The following is a 16,295-nucleotide window of genomic DNA, read 5'->3' as shown; positions in this document are numbered from 1 at the left end:
GGGCTGTTTTTTTTTTTTACCCCAATCAATAGTCCAGCTGCCTATACTGATTTAATGAATGTTGGTGCTGCCCTGATTACAGGGTCCAATTGCATAGAGTAGTATGCTAAGGGTCTTTCTTTCCCTCTATGTGCTTGTGTGAGCACTCCCTGGGCATGTCCCTGTGTTTTATGACAAAACAGATGAACCAACTTGTTATAACCTGGCAAAGCCAGTGCTGGCGCTGAGGTTACATCAGCTTTCAGTTGGTTAAACATTTGTTCCTTCTCAGGGGAATGTGTAAATGACTTCCTATCGTCCTGAAGTGCTAATGCAGGAGCACGAATAATAGCTTATAAAGTCGTAAGTCTTTTTTCTAAAACACAATAGTCATTACTCAGCAAAATCTATATCATGTAAATCTTTCTCGAGTTTACTTATGTTTTTGTGGCTGTGGACTCACACAACCAAAAACATATTGTAACCTTCTAATTGAGAGTTGGATAAATTCAATCTGGATTACCTAAAGAGTCTCTCTCTCTGTAGTTTGGAGGTGTGTTGGTCTGTGAGAACAGTGCATCGAAGATTTACCTATAAACAGGTTAAACAGCTAGCAGAACTTGCAGCTAGTGTAAAGAATCTCAGAGCATACCAATAGGCCATAATCAATTGAGCCATAGCAGTCTATGGTAAGTGTGTTAAACCACGACTAAGCTGTGCCAAAACAGGGTACAAACTTTTTTTTTTTTGGTACAACAAGCTTACCATCATTACTGTGCCACAAACCTGTGTGATCAGGTTCACATCCTCCCTGCTTGCCAGCTGGAGACCTTCTGTTAAGAACAAACCTTTTGCATACAGGTTGTTTGCTCATTAGGGATTACAGTAACTGTCATTAATTTACATTTTTTTTCTGCTGCTGACTTTACTACTTTATCCGCTCTGGTATTAAACAATTTGCCAATCAGTGTGTGTCCACCCCCTATCACTGTGTTTCCCTCACTCTCCTGTAAACCATTATCAGTTAATCAGTGAACATTTTGTGCAGTGAGTGGCTGCTCATTAAACACTTGTTTACGTGTTTCTCTATGTAGCTTAACTGTGACACTATGTGTTCCATTTCATGAAAAAATGATTTCCTCAAAGGGGCAATCCTTAATCTCACAAACAGGGAATGTTAGAGTGACGTCACCTGGGTGCGTGCTCAAAGCCACTCCTATCTCATCATCACCTAGCACAGCCCCCTTGAATGACACTGATGTCTCTTCCCGGATTTCAATCATTCCATCATACACAGCCTTCTCAAAAGGTTCCAGGCATTCAGCCATTTTAAAAGCCACACTGTCTCTCTCTCAAATCAGAGTACTCTTGTTAGAGACCTCGCATTGTGTCTGCAAATCACTCAGCATTTTCTCAACAGAATAGCTAAAGAACACAGTGGATAACAGATGCAGAATGCTATGGTCCGCAGGAATTTACCATGAAGTAGTGGAGATGGCACACAAAGTGCGACAGTCTGCAGAGCAAGGCACTGAAGATTCAGAGAACAGGTAGCAATAATATGCAGAGCGTTACCACAGGATAGTGGCGTAGACACAGAGGCTGTGATGATCTGCGGATAGATGTGCTGGGAACTTCAGAGAACAGGTAGCAATAATCTACAGAGCGTTACCACAGGATACTGGAGTAGACACAGTGGTTGAGATGATCTGCGGATAGATGTGCTGGAGACTCAGAGAATAGGTAGCAATAATCTGCAGAGCGTTACTACAGGATACTGGAGTAGACACAGTGGCTGAGATGATCTGCGGATGGATGTGCTGGAAACTCAGAGAACAGGCACAGCAACACAGATAATTGCAACAGATGATCTGGCCAAGGTCGCTTGGTATAGGCAGGTTTAAATAGGGCAGAAGCAGGTGTTTAAGCTTCCAGCAATAATGAGGCAGCTCTGGCAGGTAAGAGCAGTCTAAGTACCACAGTGGCCCCTTTGGTGGACAGTGGTACTACAGGCAGGATATAAATACATACAAAGGTCCAACAAAGTACCTGGCAGAGGGGAGCTGCAGGATGCAGATCGTGACAGCTGGTTGTCGACCAACAAATTTTATGTGATGTGGTTGCATTGTTCTCATTTTTAACTTAAATATTTATTATTATTTTTCTTTATCATATATTTGTTTGTTTTTAAAAGTTCTCATTTTATTTAAATCTGATTGTATTAATTTACATATATAACATTGATTTTGAATAAGTAGCTGGCATACAGTATTAACAGTAGTAGTGTACATAGTCATGGCATAAGCCTAGGAAGTATCTGCTATAACACAGAAGAATATAGGTTCTGTACAGTGTTAGCTATTTAGTGACAAATGTAGCAATCTTCCCTCATTTCTTTTAACTTGGGTACACAAAAGCCACTGTTGTATTTGTTTTTAGTTGAGTAATTGAATGATTTGGCAATAGACTGCTAAAAGTAGGTATAAAAAAAGTACTATAGTTAGGTGATCCTAGGCAGTTGCCTAGGGCATCAATTGTTAGCAGCACCTAAGAAACTGAATGAGTGAAATAATGTCCATTGTCCATTGTTTTTGATTCCCACACATGGATCACCAGTCGCTGACATGAAGAGAAGCAGCCTCCAGCTTCTTCCATGTGACTCTTGACTGCTGCTTCTTAATGTAAGCTTGCAATATACTCTTGGAGTTCAAATAAATATCTTGGAATCCAGCAAGATATCTCCTTTACAATTACAAAAAGGGCTGTGTTTATTCTATCTGACCCTTTTACAGGTCCGCTGTTTTCCTGCTCGGTCACGAGCAGCGATCATTGGTGAGAGACATTTCATGGTTCTGCTAGATTGGGACACAATCATTGTATAGTGAATATTTCTCTCTCCTACATATGTTATTGAATTTTGGACTTCCCGAATATCGTTTCATATAGCATATCCGGTGAATGAAATAACTTTATGAATAGTCTTGGATTGCAGTGGCAATAGGTAGTAATTGTAGAATGCATGCTTGTATGTGCACACCATTTAATACTATTATTTTATATTTTTAATAAACTAGTCATTTTGTTTTAGACCACTTTCATTCATACTGATTTGTTGGGGATTAAGTTGATGTCTCTTTCTATAACATATTGTTACAATTTTTGGGACTTGCAGCCACTTTTACCCTTGGTAGTAATGACTAAAACTCCAATTTTAGGGAGTATCTCTTGAACTTCTAGCGCCCTGTTGAATTTTAAATTGTAGGCGAAAAATTAACTTTGGATTTTGGTATTTAGTAAAATAATTAATGATGGCTGTGTTTTTTTTAATTTGAATTAATTTGTTTTGAAAGTTCAAATTTTACTTCTTTTAGGTAGGTTTGTAGAAGGATATGTCCCAGCAAGCTTTGCTGACAGGGCATGCTGGCTCTAGTAGTTCAACAATTACCAGCATAGTCTTGCAGTTAATGGATGTCATTGCGTACTAGGACATATTGTTTCACAAATGTACTAAATTATTACAACACCCATTATCTTGGCACCTGCATACAAACAGGTGCCAGAAAAAGCCTAAATGCTATTGAAGCTTGGGAGCTACAGTATATTATTTATTTTTGCATATAAAATAGTGGTGAATGAGTGTCTTGAAGAGTAATATATTCAAGTAAAATTTGTTAACATTAGGTATGTGTCTTTATTTTTCACTCTTTTGATATAATGCAATGTTGCCACCTTTTTATGTGCCCCCAATAGAGAATCCAGCCCTGTGCTGAGCAACCTGGGGCTGGATAGCACCATAGCAGGTTGGCTCTATGCTTCTGGCCTTCCTTTAGTAGAGAACAGCTCACGCTGTGTAGCACTGGGACTGGTGAAAGGATTGGGAGGTGCACTTTTTATTCCACACCTATAGGACAAAAATCTAAGCAAAGGCTGTATTCTTAGTATACATTTCTTACTCAATAGCTTAACTCCTCAAGAGGCATTTAAATATGACTGCTTCTACTGCTCATCCTTTATATACTGAAACATCCATCATCAAAATTAGAATCAGAGGTCGAAGTGGGAATTTAGAAGTGCTGGTATGGAAAATTAAATAGAACGACTGGGGTCCTGGCGGCCGTCTTGGCCACTAGAAGGTTTAGGGATTTTTATAGTGTGAAATTAATTTTAGATTATTTTTTTTCACTATATAGTTTATAACAAAATTTATTTAATATAAAACTTATGAAATGATATAAGGCTTTCCGACCTGTGACGGAGAAGGGCCGACATGTCATACCAGCACATACTGCCCCACTTCGAGCACTGATTCAAACATTTTTATGGACACTGTTGCAGAAAAGTGCATTTACACTGTCATATGTATAGTATAGGTCACTATTTACATATTGTATAACCTCCTCTTGTCGATCCAATGTTATCAGAAAAAAAACCTTAAAATAGTGCACATTTTGACTATGTTGGAGTAAAACTACTCCTGCGGGAGAATTTGTTTTGCCATCTAAATTGCACTTGTCAAGTTTACCACCCTTGTTTTACTAGTGAAAAATGGATTTCTTAAACACACGCTTTATAGAAATTAAGTTTTTTCTGTATAAAGTCTCTATCAGCATAAATTATGTGATCCAACTTACAAACACATTAATATATTAACAAAAATATTTATACTTATGTAGCTGTTAGGTGCATTTGACTATGATCAGAGAACCTATTTAAGTCATTCTAAAAAACTGAGCATACATAGATTTCATAAGATGAGAAGGAGAAAGGGCTAGAACAACATATAATCAAACTTAGCAAGGAAATGGTAACAGCAGACCAGAGTATTTATTATTAACATTTATTTATTACTTAACATTGCCTCTAGTGTATTATTGTACTCAAACATGGTAAAGTCAACACTGTAGACTTTCACAAGTTGTCTAAACAGACTAGGAGGTAGAGTTTCCAGATAGTGTCTGCTTATTTGGTCATTTGTGCGGGCTTCGTTAGAATAATGTTTTATACTGGGGTAGCTCAGGTTTTTTGGGGCCCCAATGGACTTCAACACAAAATCTGCATCCTGTTTTATGGTTTCAAGCTTGCCAATAATGTCATAATGGATTTTGCATGGATTACAGAGCAGATTCATTGGCTTCCAATGAGTATCTGCAGATTGTGGATTTTCTAGAACAATGTATCGAGCAAACTCTTGAAAAGTAATATTTTCTGTGAAATTTTTATTTTTTCTAACCCTTCTTTTAATTATATTTGCAATAGTTGCACCATAGTAACCTTTATTTGCATGGCTAAACTTATCCCTGTAGGCTGAAACCACCCTCTCTAAAGGATGTCGAGTGACCATTACTTTGGTATAATTTGCAAGAAGCTGTGTCTGAATAGAAGGAGGATACGAGCTTAACTTGATCAGAAAAGGAGATAAATGAACGTCAGACTTTTCAAGCTCATTTATTGTGAGCCCACGAGATTCATTCAATAGAATAATTATTCTCTTCCAGTTGGAGCAGCCCACTTTTGGCACCTCACAATAAATGAATTTGTGGCTGTGTTCAACATACAATTGAGCAGCAACTTTTTTGTTCAATACAAAGAAAGAGTTGGTGAGATTGTTCTGCTCACAAAATGACTTCATTATAGCCCTCCGATGTTCGTAAGTCACTGAGTTTTGTGAATTGGCTGCAAAAGAAAGATATTCATTGTCAGTAGTTGCAGACAGTAGTTATATACATTTAATTTAGACATTAAAATGTAACTATGCAAAAAAAGATTAAATGATTAGCATACTTATTTTAAACTCCAATTAAAAAATCCCAATTGTAAAGCGCTACGGAATTTACTGGCACTATATAAATAAATATTGATTATGATAATGTATCATACATCTGACATACTGGCCCATGTCTATGCTTCAAACTAAGCTTTTGCTAACTAAAGCTAGGTACACACTACAAAATTTTTCCACCAACTTTTTATGCCGATCGATTTTACATTCCATCGATGTTCCGATCGCTCGGTCCATGGACTGCATACACACTAGCCTTGTTTAGGGCGATAAAGGGAAGAGCGAACGTCCCTTTAGCGACTTTTTACAGCCATGTTGTTGTCGTGAGCAATGACTGTAATTTCGTACTCACTGTTGTGGATCGGTCGGAAGTTTATACACACTACACAATGGAAACGAGATTGGAATGAAAATATTAAACGGTACGACCAACCAAATGAGGCGACAATCGTCCATTTGGGCAGACTTTCGACCATTGTGTCACTGCACACACTGACCCGACTTTTGAACGAGCGGTCGTATGTCGGCTGATTGAGCCGATTATTGGACGAAAACTGTGTAGTGTGTACCCAGCTTAAGAGTTGCCATGAAAATCTCTTTTAGGGTGGTGTCGCAAAAGCTGTTTTCAGCTGCAGATAATATAATGCACTTAGCTGTAGTGGGAAGTTTTTTTGTGTATGTTCTACATAGCCTGATGTCTTCCATCTAGATATTGTAAAACTCATCCAATCATCACCACTGAACACTATATGGAGATCCTATAAGATAATGTCAAGGTGATGTTGCACCAGATCATATGGTCCACAGTGTTGTTTTAGAGGATGAAGAGATAAGTTTGTAGAGGTGTGGGCTGTTAGTATGCATGGGAAAACAAATACTACGAGAGGTGGAGAAATATATGTAAGATGAATATACTAGTAAAATAAAAAAGATTGGAAAATGTGGCGAGGCTTAAAGAAAAAGAGATATATGAAGAACGAAAGGAATTCAGGAGGAAACAAGAGAAGAGAGAGTGAAGAGTGTCACAGTGCTGGTTACTACCCGAAGAGAACCAACTGGTTGGTGTAGCTATAAGAAACACATAATGACTGGCAAATCTGTTTGGTTCTGAGAGGACAGGTTGTGAGGGACGAAGTTGAAGTTTTGGAGAAACTAAAATCGTGAGGTATGAAGCCAAGTCGATGGCTTGGAGAATGTATAAATGTGAGGGATGAAGCCAAAGTTTATCAAAAGGAAAATAAAACAAGCCATTTGAAGCAGCAGCTGAGAAATGAAATTCCAAATATGCTCATGCAAATAATGTTAGGAGTGAGGAATTTATAAAGGCTACATACCAGGGAAGTCTCTTAACCCTACTTTATTTAGTAAGGTACTAATTGCAATAAGTGAAAGAGAATGTGCAGTTGTCAGTGTTGATGGTGCCCTGTCATCTGTAGCTGGTATTTTGTCAGATCCTCATAGTGCCCCCCTTTATTGGCAGACTCCGGGTGTGAGCCTCAAAGCTTGGTAGGATGCAGAACAGATGCGCAAACATCAGTTAACTTAATCAAAGTGCGGTCCTCAAGGTTGAAGCCCTTCCAATGTACCTGGCACTGCATGCCTTTCCTGGATCTGTTGGTGTCAATGATTGACTTGTTAATGTATTCCTCGTGGTCCTTTACATCTAGTATTTGAGGAGGAACAATCTTTTGCCTTGAAATTAGTTCCATCACTACCAGTTTTTCAAGGGAGATGTAAAACACTGGGTAAACCTGGAAGGATGGGAGTAGCCGCAACCTGTAAGCTACCATATTTATTGTCCCTATAATTGGGTATGGATCAATGTACTTAGGCTCAAGTTTGAATGAAGGCATATTCAGGATAATGTGTGCGGAGAGACATACTTTATCACCCACTGAGAACACTTGTCCATCCGGCCTCCTCTGGACCGCAAACCTTTTTTTGTACACTACCACCATCTTCAGTCCCTTATGATTATCTGCAGGAGGTATTAAAAGGGGGCATCAGAATATGGAAGGCCACCAAGTTAAAGTACAAGGGGGATACCCCTGTCAAGTCCTGCCTCAGATTGTTCCATGAGAACTCTCCCCACACAAGTAATTGGGACCAGTCATCCTTGACATCTGATTCAAATTACCATATAAACTGCATGAGTGATTTGTTAGTAAACTTCCTCCATCCAGGTGACTTGGGGTGTACCTGGAGGAGAAGTGGAGTGCAATTCCCAGCCCCTTACGTAAGGCCCTCAAAAACTAAGCTATGATCTGGACCCCCTAGTTGTAGTTGATCTCCAAGTAAAGTTGGTGTAACCAGAAGACCTGATAGGTGAAACTTGGGAGTTGAAATGCTGATGACACTTCTTTCAAGGCCATAAAGTGGCTTGGAGAAGCAGTTCACTACCACCAAGTTTGTGGTGTTACTTTGGGAGCTGGGGAGGTCCATGGAAATGCATGGAGCAATATCTCCTTGGCCTTTGCAGATTGGGTAGCGACATCATGAGCTTTGAAGACAGAGTCTGTGACACCTGGCTGCATGCAGAGGTAGTGCAGGAATGAACAGAGGAGACAACATCATTCCTAACAGCCAGCCGCCAGATTCCCTGGAGGACCAAAATTATTGTTTACTGATGCTGGCCCTGACAACATAAATTGTGTTCCCATTGTAGGACCTCCAGCTAGCAGCATGGAACAAGAAACTTCTTGCCTACAAGTGCTTTGGGCATTTGGGTGAGTTCTGTCATTTTGACCTGGATACTGTTCATTAACTATGGAGAAATTCCCACTCTTAGAACTGCCATGATTGTGTGTCAGCCTTGATGTGTGGAAATGGCATCTCACGAGGCTGAACAGCCTACCAAATTCCCCTGTGCGTGGGTAAATATTTAAACCCAGGCAGATATCCAACTTTACCAATGCTAGCTTTTGTTAACGGAACACCAACAGGCACAAAACCAACATATGTACAGGGACACTAGTTACAGGTATATACAATGGACACAAGAGTAGTACGTACAATTCGATACCGGTCCTATCATGGCCACTTTGGGAAATTCTCTGACTATAAACTAAAGCTTTGTTATCAGCTTCTTCTACGCTCATTAGTACAAGTTCCGAAACTCCTGAGCCTCAGTGACTGCCAGCAAAGCAGCAGTCCTGCTTCACTGTCACCTCGCTTTTGACAAGCGCATAGATTCACAAGACTGGGGTAACATATCCAAAGGAAGAGGAACAAGGGTTCTCGCAGTCCTTTCCCCGGTCTCTGTACTCCGTCAACCTCCTACACCAGCCTGAATTTTTGTTAGTCTTTGAACACTCAAGTGCTCCTACTTACACCAACAGCGTAACCTCAGGTTGTAGGGGTGTGCTTGGCTTTTTTCTCTGTCTAAGGATCTTAAGGTATAGCCATAGGAATACAATACACATTTCCTAATTAAGGTGATTAAATCAGGCACAAATAGCAATGTAAAAAGCAGGGCAGAATATTTACATTCTATATAAATGATTACAGCATAATGTAATGTTGGCTATTCACTTTAAACATAACAACTGTCTAACTAGATTTGGAACACTGGAACACTGGGGGGGGGGGGCACTACACCTAGCTAGATCTCCTGCGGTTTAGGTAAACACTGATAGCTTCCGTTAAACAATAGTCTGGTCTACCTGATAATTTAATTATTGATTTATGATTTCTGTAGGCATAGAATGCACATAGACTTACTCCATTGGCATAATTAAACAATAAGAAGCTCCAGTGCTAACATGAATACCTCACATGCAGTGTAACAGATAACATAACACAATTTTGTATATTACCAATTATAAGACTGATAGTCAAAAACAGTATGGGGTGAGCAGAGGCATGCTATAGGTAATGCAAAAACACACATACTGAATGCAGATAGTTATAATGTGTGAGATGGCAGGAACTCTAAAGGATATGTGGATAAAAAGTACATATTCAACAGTGTCTTCACTTGACATTGCTGTATCCAGACCAGTATGCTATGATGAAGTCAAACCCCTTTAAGGATAGCTCCCACCATACCTGTTGAGCAGACAACAGCTTTGTCTCCTAAATATACTGCAGATTTCAGAAATCAACAATTACAAGAGCTTCAGCTATAACAACCCCCATTCCTATAGAACTTGATATGTTCACCGGTACTTGATTGCCCCCAGAACTTATTCTTGAGAAGTAGTAACTTAATGGAGAATGGTTTGTACAATAGGATATGAGCAAATATAATAGACTGACCTGAGAGTACCACTTTGGGTACTAGGACAGGCAAAATGGATGATGCACTAATAGGTTACTGATGTAGCATGTTTGAATAGAGGAACAGGAGGGATGCATTGCCCAAGTTGTAATATGCGAATATTTGGCCAGTACTGCTGTGGCATTGTGGAACAGCACTATTACTGTTAAAACTTGACAAGTCTTGTGGTTTACTTATGCTGGTGTTATCAGACATCCATCCATGACCATAGGTTGGGTTTTCAGAACCAAGGGTAGTTGCATCTTGTGGTCAAAGTCCAAATCTATGAAATTATCCATAGCTCCGAAATGTAGAAGGCCTCGGTTTCTTTGAAGCAAGACTCTCAAGAGAGAGTTATAGACAGCTTAGATTGCAGAAAGGAATGTGGATGAAAAACTGCCTCACTGCTCATCAGACTTCCACCTATTGCGAGTACACCCCCCCTCTTGGGGACCGCCTCTGCTGCAAGTCTCAGGCAGTCCACTTTACCCCGGTTGGGCAAAGCTTAACCCAGGGGAATGACTTTTCAACCCTCTCTCTCCAAAAATATTTATGAGTCCCCTGGTTTGATTAAGAAGGGCAGCATTACGACACAGAGTATATAAGTAAAACAAGGTAGGAAAGCCCTGCTCTTGGTTACAGATGACTGCTCTGGTAATACATTGTGTGTGTAATCTTTGAATTTTTGTTGTATGGGTGCAGACCACCTTCATCTATTTACTTTCAAAAATGTCTAACTCTATTTATTCATACCACTGTCTATCCAATGACCTCTGCCTGTTACCAGGGCAGGCTAGAGGATTTAGGGGCCCTGGCACAGCCACTTTCTGCCACTCCCCAAACATAGCAGGAGAAGGGATGTGGGGGGGCGTGGTCACAGTGATGGGGGCAAAGCCAACATGGGCTGTGGCTATGCCTCTTTACACATGACACTATTGGGGGAATTCAATTAGCCAAGAACTGTCTCCGGAACATCCGTGAGACACTTTGTGTCGGAGATTTTGACAGAAATCTACTGTAAGCATGTGTGTATATATATATGTGTGTGTGTATATATATATATATAGTGTCATGCCTGCACTGGCCAAAGGCCCAGCAGGGGGTTGCTACTGTGTGGCCTTTTGCCCAGAGTGAATTTCATAGATAAGTGTAAATTTTGTTAGCCTTGAAATGCATGTAAATCTATGTTTTGGTAAGCAGGGTACATCCTGATTTTAAAGATAGACTATTTCTGAACTGTATAAAAAGCACTAGCTTGTATGTGAAAAGTGTTCTTCTGATTTCAACATCTGACTTGATTACTGATACCTCTAATCATAAACATCTTGCTTCAAGACCTGCTTGAAAACATGTTCAATATTGCTGTATTCCTGTGATCTACAGATTAAACCCTAAATCTAATCCGTTCGCCCGCTGTTTGAGGTTTGGGTCCAAGCTTTCCAGTACCACCGCTCTGCCTGCTACACAGCAGCCCTGGTCAGTGTGATAGGCCAGGGGGGATCCATCCACAGCAACCCTGATCCACAGTAAGAGGTCAGGAGTACCAGCCCAGGTACACCAGCAACGAGATACGCTAGCAGCATAATTTATCCAGAAGAAAACCGGTAATGGATGCCGGTAAGGAGTCCAGTGGTGGCAGCTCGTGTAAGCCCCTTCTACTGCGGCAAGAGGGCGCATTTGGGATAATGAAAGGGAACGGTGGCAAATTAAGCCCAGCCGGTTCACAGCAACAACAGACAGGGTGGCATAGGCGGTCCATCCTGTCACAATCATATAAACCAATATTGGCTAATTTAATTATAGATCACCTTTCTGTCTTTCCCTTGAGAAACGAACCTTTAATAAAGAATTTAAGCCTGGTTATGAAAACTATAAAATATTAAACCTTATAGATGACATGAAATTCAAAGTGGAAATGTTAGTTCATGGATCTATGAAAAAGGTATATCATTGCATACACTATATGATATGGTGAGTGGTTAGTGGTACCCCTCCTTTTAAAGTAATGACCAACTAATAAATTACAATGGGGATATATTTTGATTAATATAATGCTGATTATTGAGTATTGTTGTTTTAGACAAGGTAAACTCCCGATAAAATGACCACTAAAGAATTATGTAAGAAATAACTGATTATTGTATCGTTAAAAAAAATTATATCAATAATTGATCAATGATTTATAATGAATATAATTGATTAATGCATTATTATCAAGATTCATGAATGGCTAATCAATATTGTAAACAGACCAACAACCAATCCCATTACAGCTGGATACATAAATAACGATGAGCTGGAGTACACGTACTACATTCTCCTGAACATTTCTGAAACCTCAGATGAAACGCATTGAAACGAGACACGCCTACAGTGAGGTATCCATGTACAGGAAGTCCAGTAAGCCTGTGCATTCCACAGTGGAACACACGAGTCGAACATTATCCATTACAGCACGCAAGAGCTGACATCTGGGTACCCAGCCCAGACCACTAATCGCAAGTACCTTTTTCATCCTTGCAACTCCAGGAAACTATTAATCTCCTGACTGAACACCTTTAATGTAACTTATAGGAGTCTATCCCCCGTGACATGTACATGTACAGTTTACTAGAGACGCTAAATCAATCAATTCACTGGTCTATCAATATTAACTAATTGAATATTGGAGACATTGAACTTATTTTAGGTTAATGTTGCCATTTTCCTGTGATTAATATGTAATTACAACTTACTGGGACAAAGTGCAATATATGTACACTTCATCAGTTGATATATTACTACCTCCCCAATATTGAAGACATTGGACTTTACTTTATTCCATTGTTAGAGTTGGTATCTGCATGCGGTCAACTGGAACTAAGTGCAATGGACATTTCCTCTGTGTTTATGTTGAGTTATTATGATTTAGAATGTGAATTGGATTATGTGTATGCACATTAATGTATTAGAAACCTCATAGGGGAGATTTTAGCTTAGTTTTTAGTAATGGATTGTAAATAAAGACTAAAACTGAGCTTCAATAGTCATCATTTATGAAGAAATGCATATCAACGGGGTAGTTGAACAGTATATAAGAAAAATATTTACACCCTCAGTTATTTAATCATTAGGGAATATACATTAACAGAATAGTTAATTAAATATATATAGAACATTCCTGATCATAAGATCTAGAATTTACTAGGATATTGAATTAGTCAATGAGCGCCTACCTTTCATATGTATTATAAAGGTGGGATGCCCTTACTGGTAGAACTGCTCTTGCAATCAAGAAGGAGCACAGTTCCTTTTTCTGGTTTTATTAAGGTAACTAAAGCCCTGCTCTTGGCTACCGATGAATGCTCTGGCAATGTATCGTGTGCATAGTCTGGGAATTTTTTTAGTATAGATACAGGCCACCTTTGCCTCTCAGCATCTGCATTTATTTATATATCGACAGCAAATTAGGTAGTTTTTAACAATTGGGTATTTACTTGTCTAAATATCTATTGATGTCTCTGTCCATCTAATGACATCTGAATGTTACTGCCTCTTCACCCTCCATGATGCCTGCTGTGTAATGTTCCACATTACAACCAAGTCTTCACACAGTCAGGGCTGACAAACAAAGAACAGGCAACTGAGTGTTAGCTTAGGTGCTTTATATAGTGAGATAATGACAGGCTGGACGAATGGGAGCAGAGGGGAAGAGTTCTAAATGACAGGATGGGTCTGCGCATGCACAGACCTGAAACCAAGATGTCTGCCGCCATCGGGCGGACGCGGTGCCCGGCTCTGAAGGGGATCCCCGCATTTGGCAGGTGAGAGTATCGAGCAGCTTGTACTGGGGCGATATGTGATATAGACATTATTTAACATATGTGCAAAATAGAAAACTAGTTTGTACCCCTTGCATTGAAATATGGTTTTGTCCAGGAGACTACTTACTCAATTTTTTTACTTAACTTTCCTTAATGAATCAGGCCCATAGTGTCATCTTTCCATAATGCCCACTATCTTTTCAAAGTTAGACAGCAGATAAAACAATTTATCCCCCCCTTTGAGTTGAATCATACAAACTGGTGGCTCAAGCAGTGGCATGATTGCCAGAACCTGACCTGTACCATTTCTTCTCTAGCCCCAGTTTCTGGAAAAGAAGAACAGGGGTACACTGCAGTAAATGTAGGTTTTCTGATATCAGAAGACAGAGTACTCCATTCATGTCTGCAATCTGACATTTTAATATATGAAGGGTCCCATCAGTATCTATTTAACAAGGATGGATGTTGGAATACGAGAAGATGCTATTTTGTGTCAAGGCAATAATGATAGAGTACGTGGACAAGAGTGCCGGGACACTGAAAGAGCATGTTTAATGGATCTTAGTCCAAAGCTATCATCTAATTTGAAGTACTTGGGACAAGGATATTGGAGTTGGCATCAATGGCAAAATACATCTTATACCATATATGCAACAAACTGCACCCAAAAGGGACACTCCTTCAATCACCATATTGTACTCTTACTCCCACTCTAGGTATTGATGTAGCGGAGGAGATGTGAAGAACACCAGAGGCCGCAGAGTGACAACTAAATATCAGCCCAGATACTCCTGTGAGGCTTCAAAAAATTCCACTTGGTTTCGCTACAGAACTCAAGAATTGGCTGCTCGACTTTGGGAAGGAAAAAGATATACTGCAGAAACTCAAGGAATCAGAGAATGGAGCTACAATTAAATTGGAGCATGATGCCACCAAAATAACTGAAATTGTGCGTGATTTAGAGGAAGATGCTAAAGTATCCTGGTGGGAAAGCATGTTACAGTCCAAAAACAACATCATTCTTCAATCTTCTCATCCATCCCTTAATAGTTTTCATGCTATAGGTTTTAGTCCCATACATTGCTTTGATACCTCTCTACAGAAAAATTAAAAGCCTGGCTAAGCAATTAAACGTGAACTTACATATTGAAGAATAACATATTAGAACTAAAGACAGTAAATGATGAACTATTAAGGGAAGGGGGTATGAGTTTTATGAGCTTTGCGGGCTTCATGAACATTTCAGTAATTGCTTTGCATGAATGTGTTTTTTGTGTATTTCTTTTTTTTTTTTTCCACTTTATTTCCCCCTCTGGGAGGCTTTTTCCTGTTGTGCACCAATAACACAATAGATTTTTTGTTATCTCCTCCATAAGTGATAGGGAGATAAAGAGAGAGTTGGAAATTATTGGGGCCTCTCTCTCTCCCTTTCTCTTTATATGTTTTCTTTAGGTCATCACCAAAAAAAAAACTATTGACAGATAAGTGATAGGTAATTTTCTACTTGTGGTACCAGGTTTCTGACAACAGGGGGACTGTGAAGGGATTGTGGCTAATGCACGCGCCAGTCCCGCCCAAGTAGAGTCATACTGGCTGACTCCGCCGGCGAATGCGCAGTCTCACTCAGGCATCCCACTGTGCATGCCGACTCAAGTTGGCACGTACACAGTAGAGGTTTGTGGTCAGGGTTGATGACATCATCACCCATGGCCGACCCACACAACATCCATGAGTGTGTATTGAATCATGACACACACCTGGCCGCTGGGGAGGCTGGGAGTTTCCGGATCCCGGGTCTGGACTATAAAAGCCAGACCCAGGACTTCCCCTCTCTCTCCCTGCAGTTTGCCTGCCCCTGGACAACGAGCAGTCCACTACACTGCAGAAAAAATCCCCACACTACAGAAAAGGATTGGAAAAGGTAAAAGGCAGCTCCCTGCCTTACAGAAAGGAATTAATATTCTATACAATTATGTGTATATACATATATATATATATATATATATATATATATATATATATATATATATATATAACACACATATATATATATATATATATATATATATATATATATATATATATTATGTATATGTGTATAATTACTGTTTATCTAATTCTTACTCTAACCATTGCTCTAACATTATTTAAGGAAAAGTGTATAAAAGTGAGAGTGTATAACGGGCGTATCTAAGAACAGAATAAGGCGTAACGCTGGATCTTTATCACCACCCTACTTCGAGCACTGATTCAAATACAATTTTCATCGAAACTCTTGCAGAAAAAGTGTAATTACACTGTCGTATGTATACTATAGGTCACTATTTACATATTGCAGAACCTACTGTTGTGGTTCCAGTGTTATCAGAATTTTTTTAAAATAGTGTACACTTTGACTTTGTAGGAATAAAACTACTTTTGCAGGAGAATTTTGTTTTTTCGTCTAAATTGCATCTGTCAAGTTTACCATCCTTGT

General features: G+C 39.5%; 1 protein-coding gene across 1 annotated transcript; it reads right to left on the bottom strand.

Moving 5' to 3' along the window:
- Positions 1–4,816: 4,816 nt before the first annotated feature.
- Positions 4,817–15,527, bottom strand: LOC142108988 (carbohydrate sulfotransferase 9-like). The gene is made up of 3 exons (XM_075192968.1): positions 15,485–15,527; positions 13,747–13,842; positions 4,817–5,652 (listed from the first exon to the last, which is right to left on the bottom strand). The coding sequence occupies exons 1-3, from the start codon at positions 15,525–15,527 to the stop codon at positions 4,817–4,819; spliced, it is 975 nt and encodes a 324-aa protein (XP_075049069.1).
- Between the last annotated feature and the right edge of the window lie 768 nt (positions 15,528–16,295).

This window comes from Mixophyes fleayi, chromosome 12 (genome assembly GCF_038048845.1).
Source record: "Mixophyes fleayi isolate aMixFle1 chromosome 12, aMixFle1.hap1, whole genome shotgun sequence".
In the NCBI taxonomy this organism is placed as follows: domain Eukaryota; kingdom Metazoa; phylum Chordata; class Amphibia; order Anura; family Limnodynastidae; genus Mixophyes; species Mixophyes fleayi.
The sequence above is the reverse complement of the archived record's forward strand: the minus strand, read 5'-3'. Positions and strand labels throughout refer to the sequence as shown.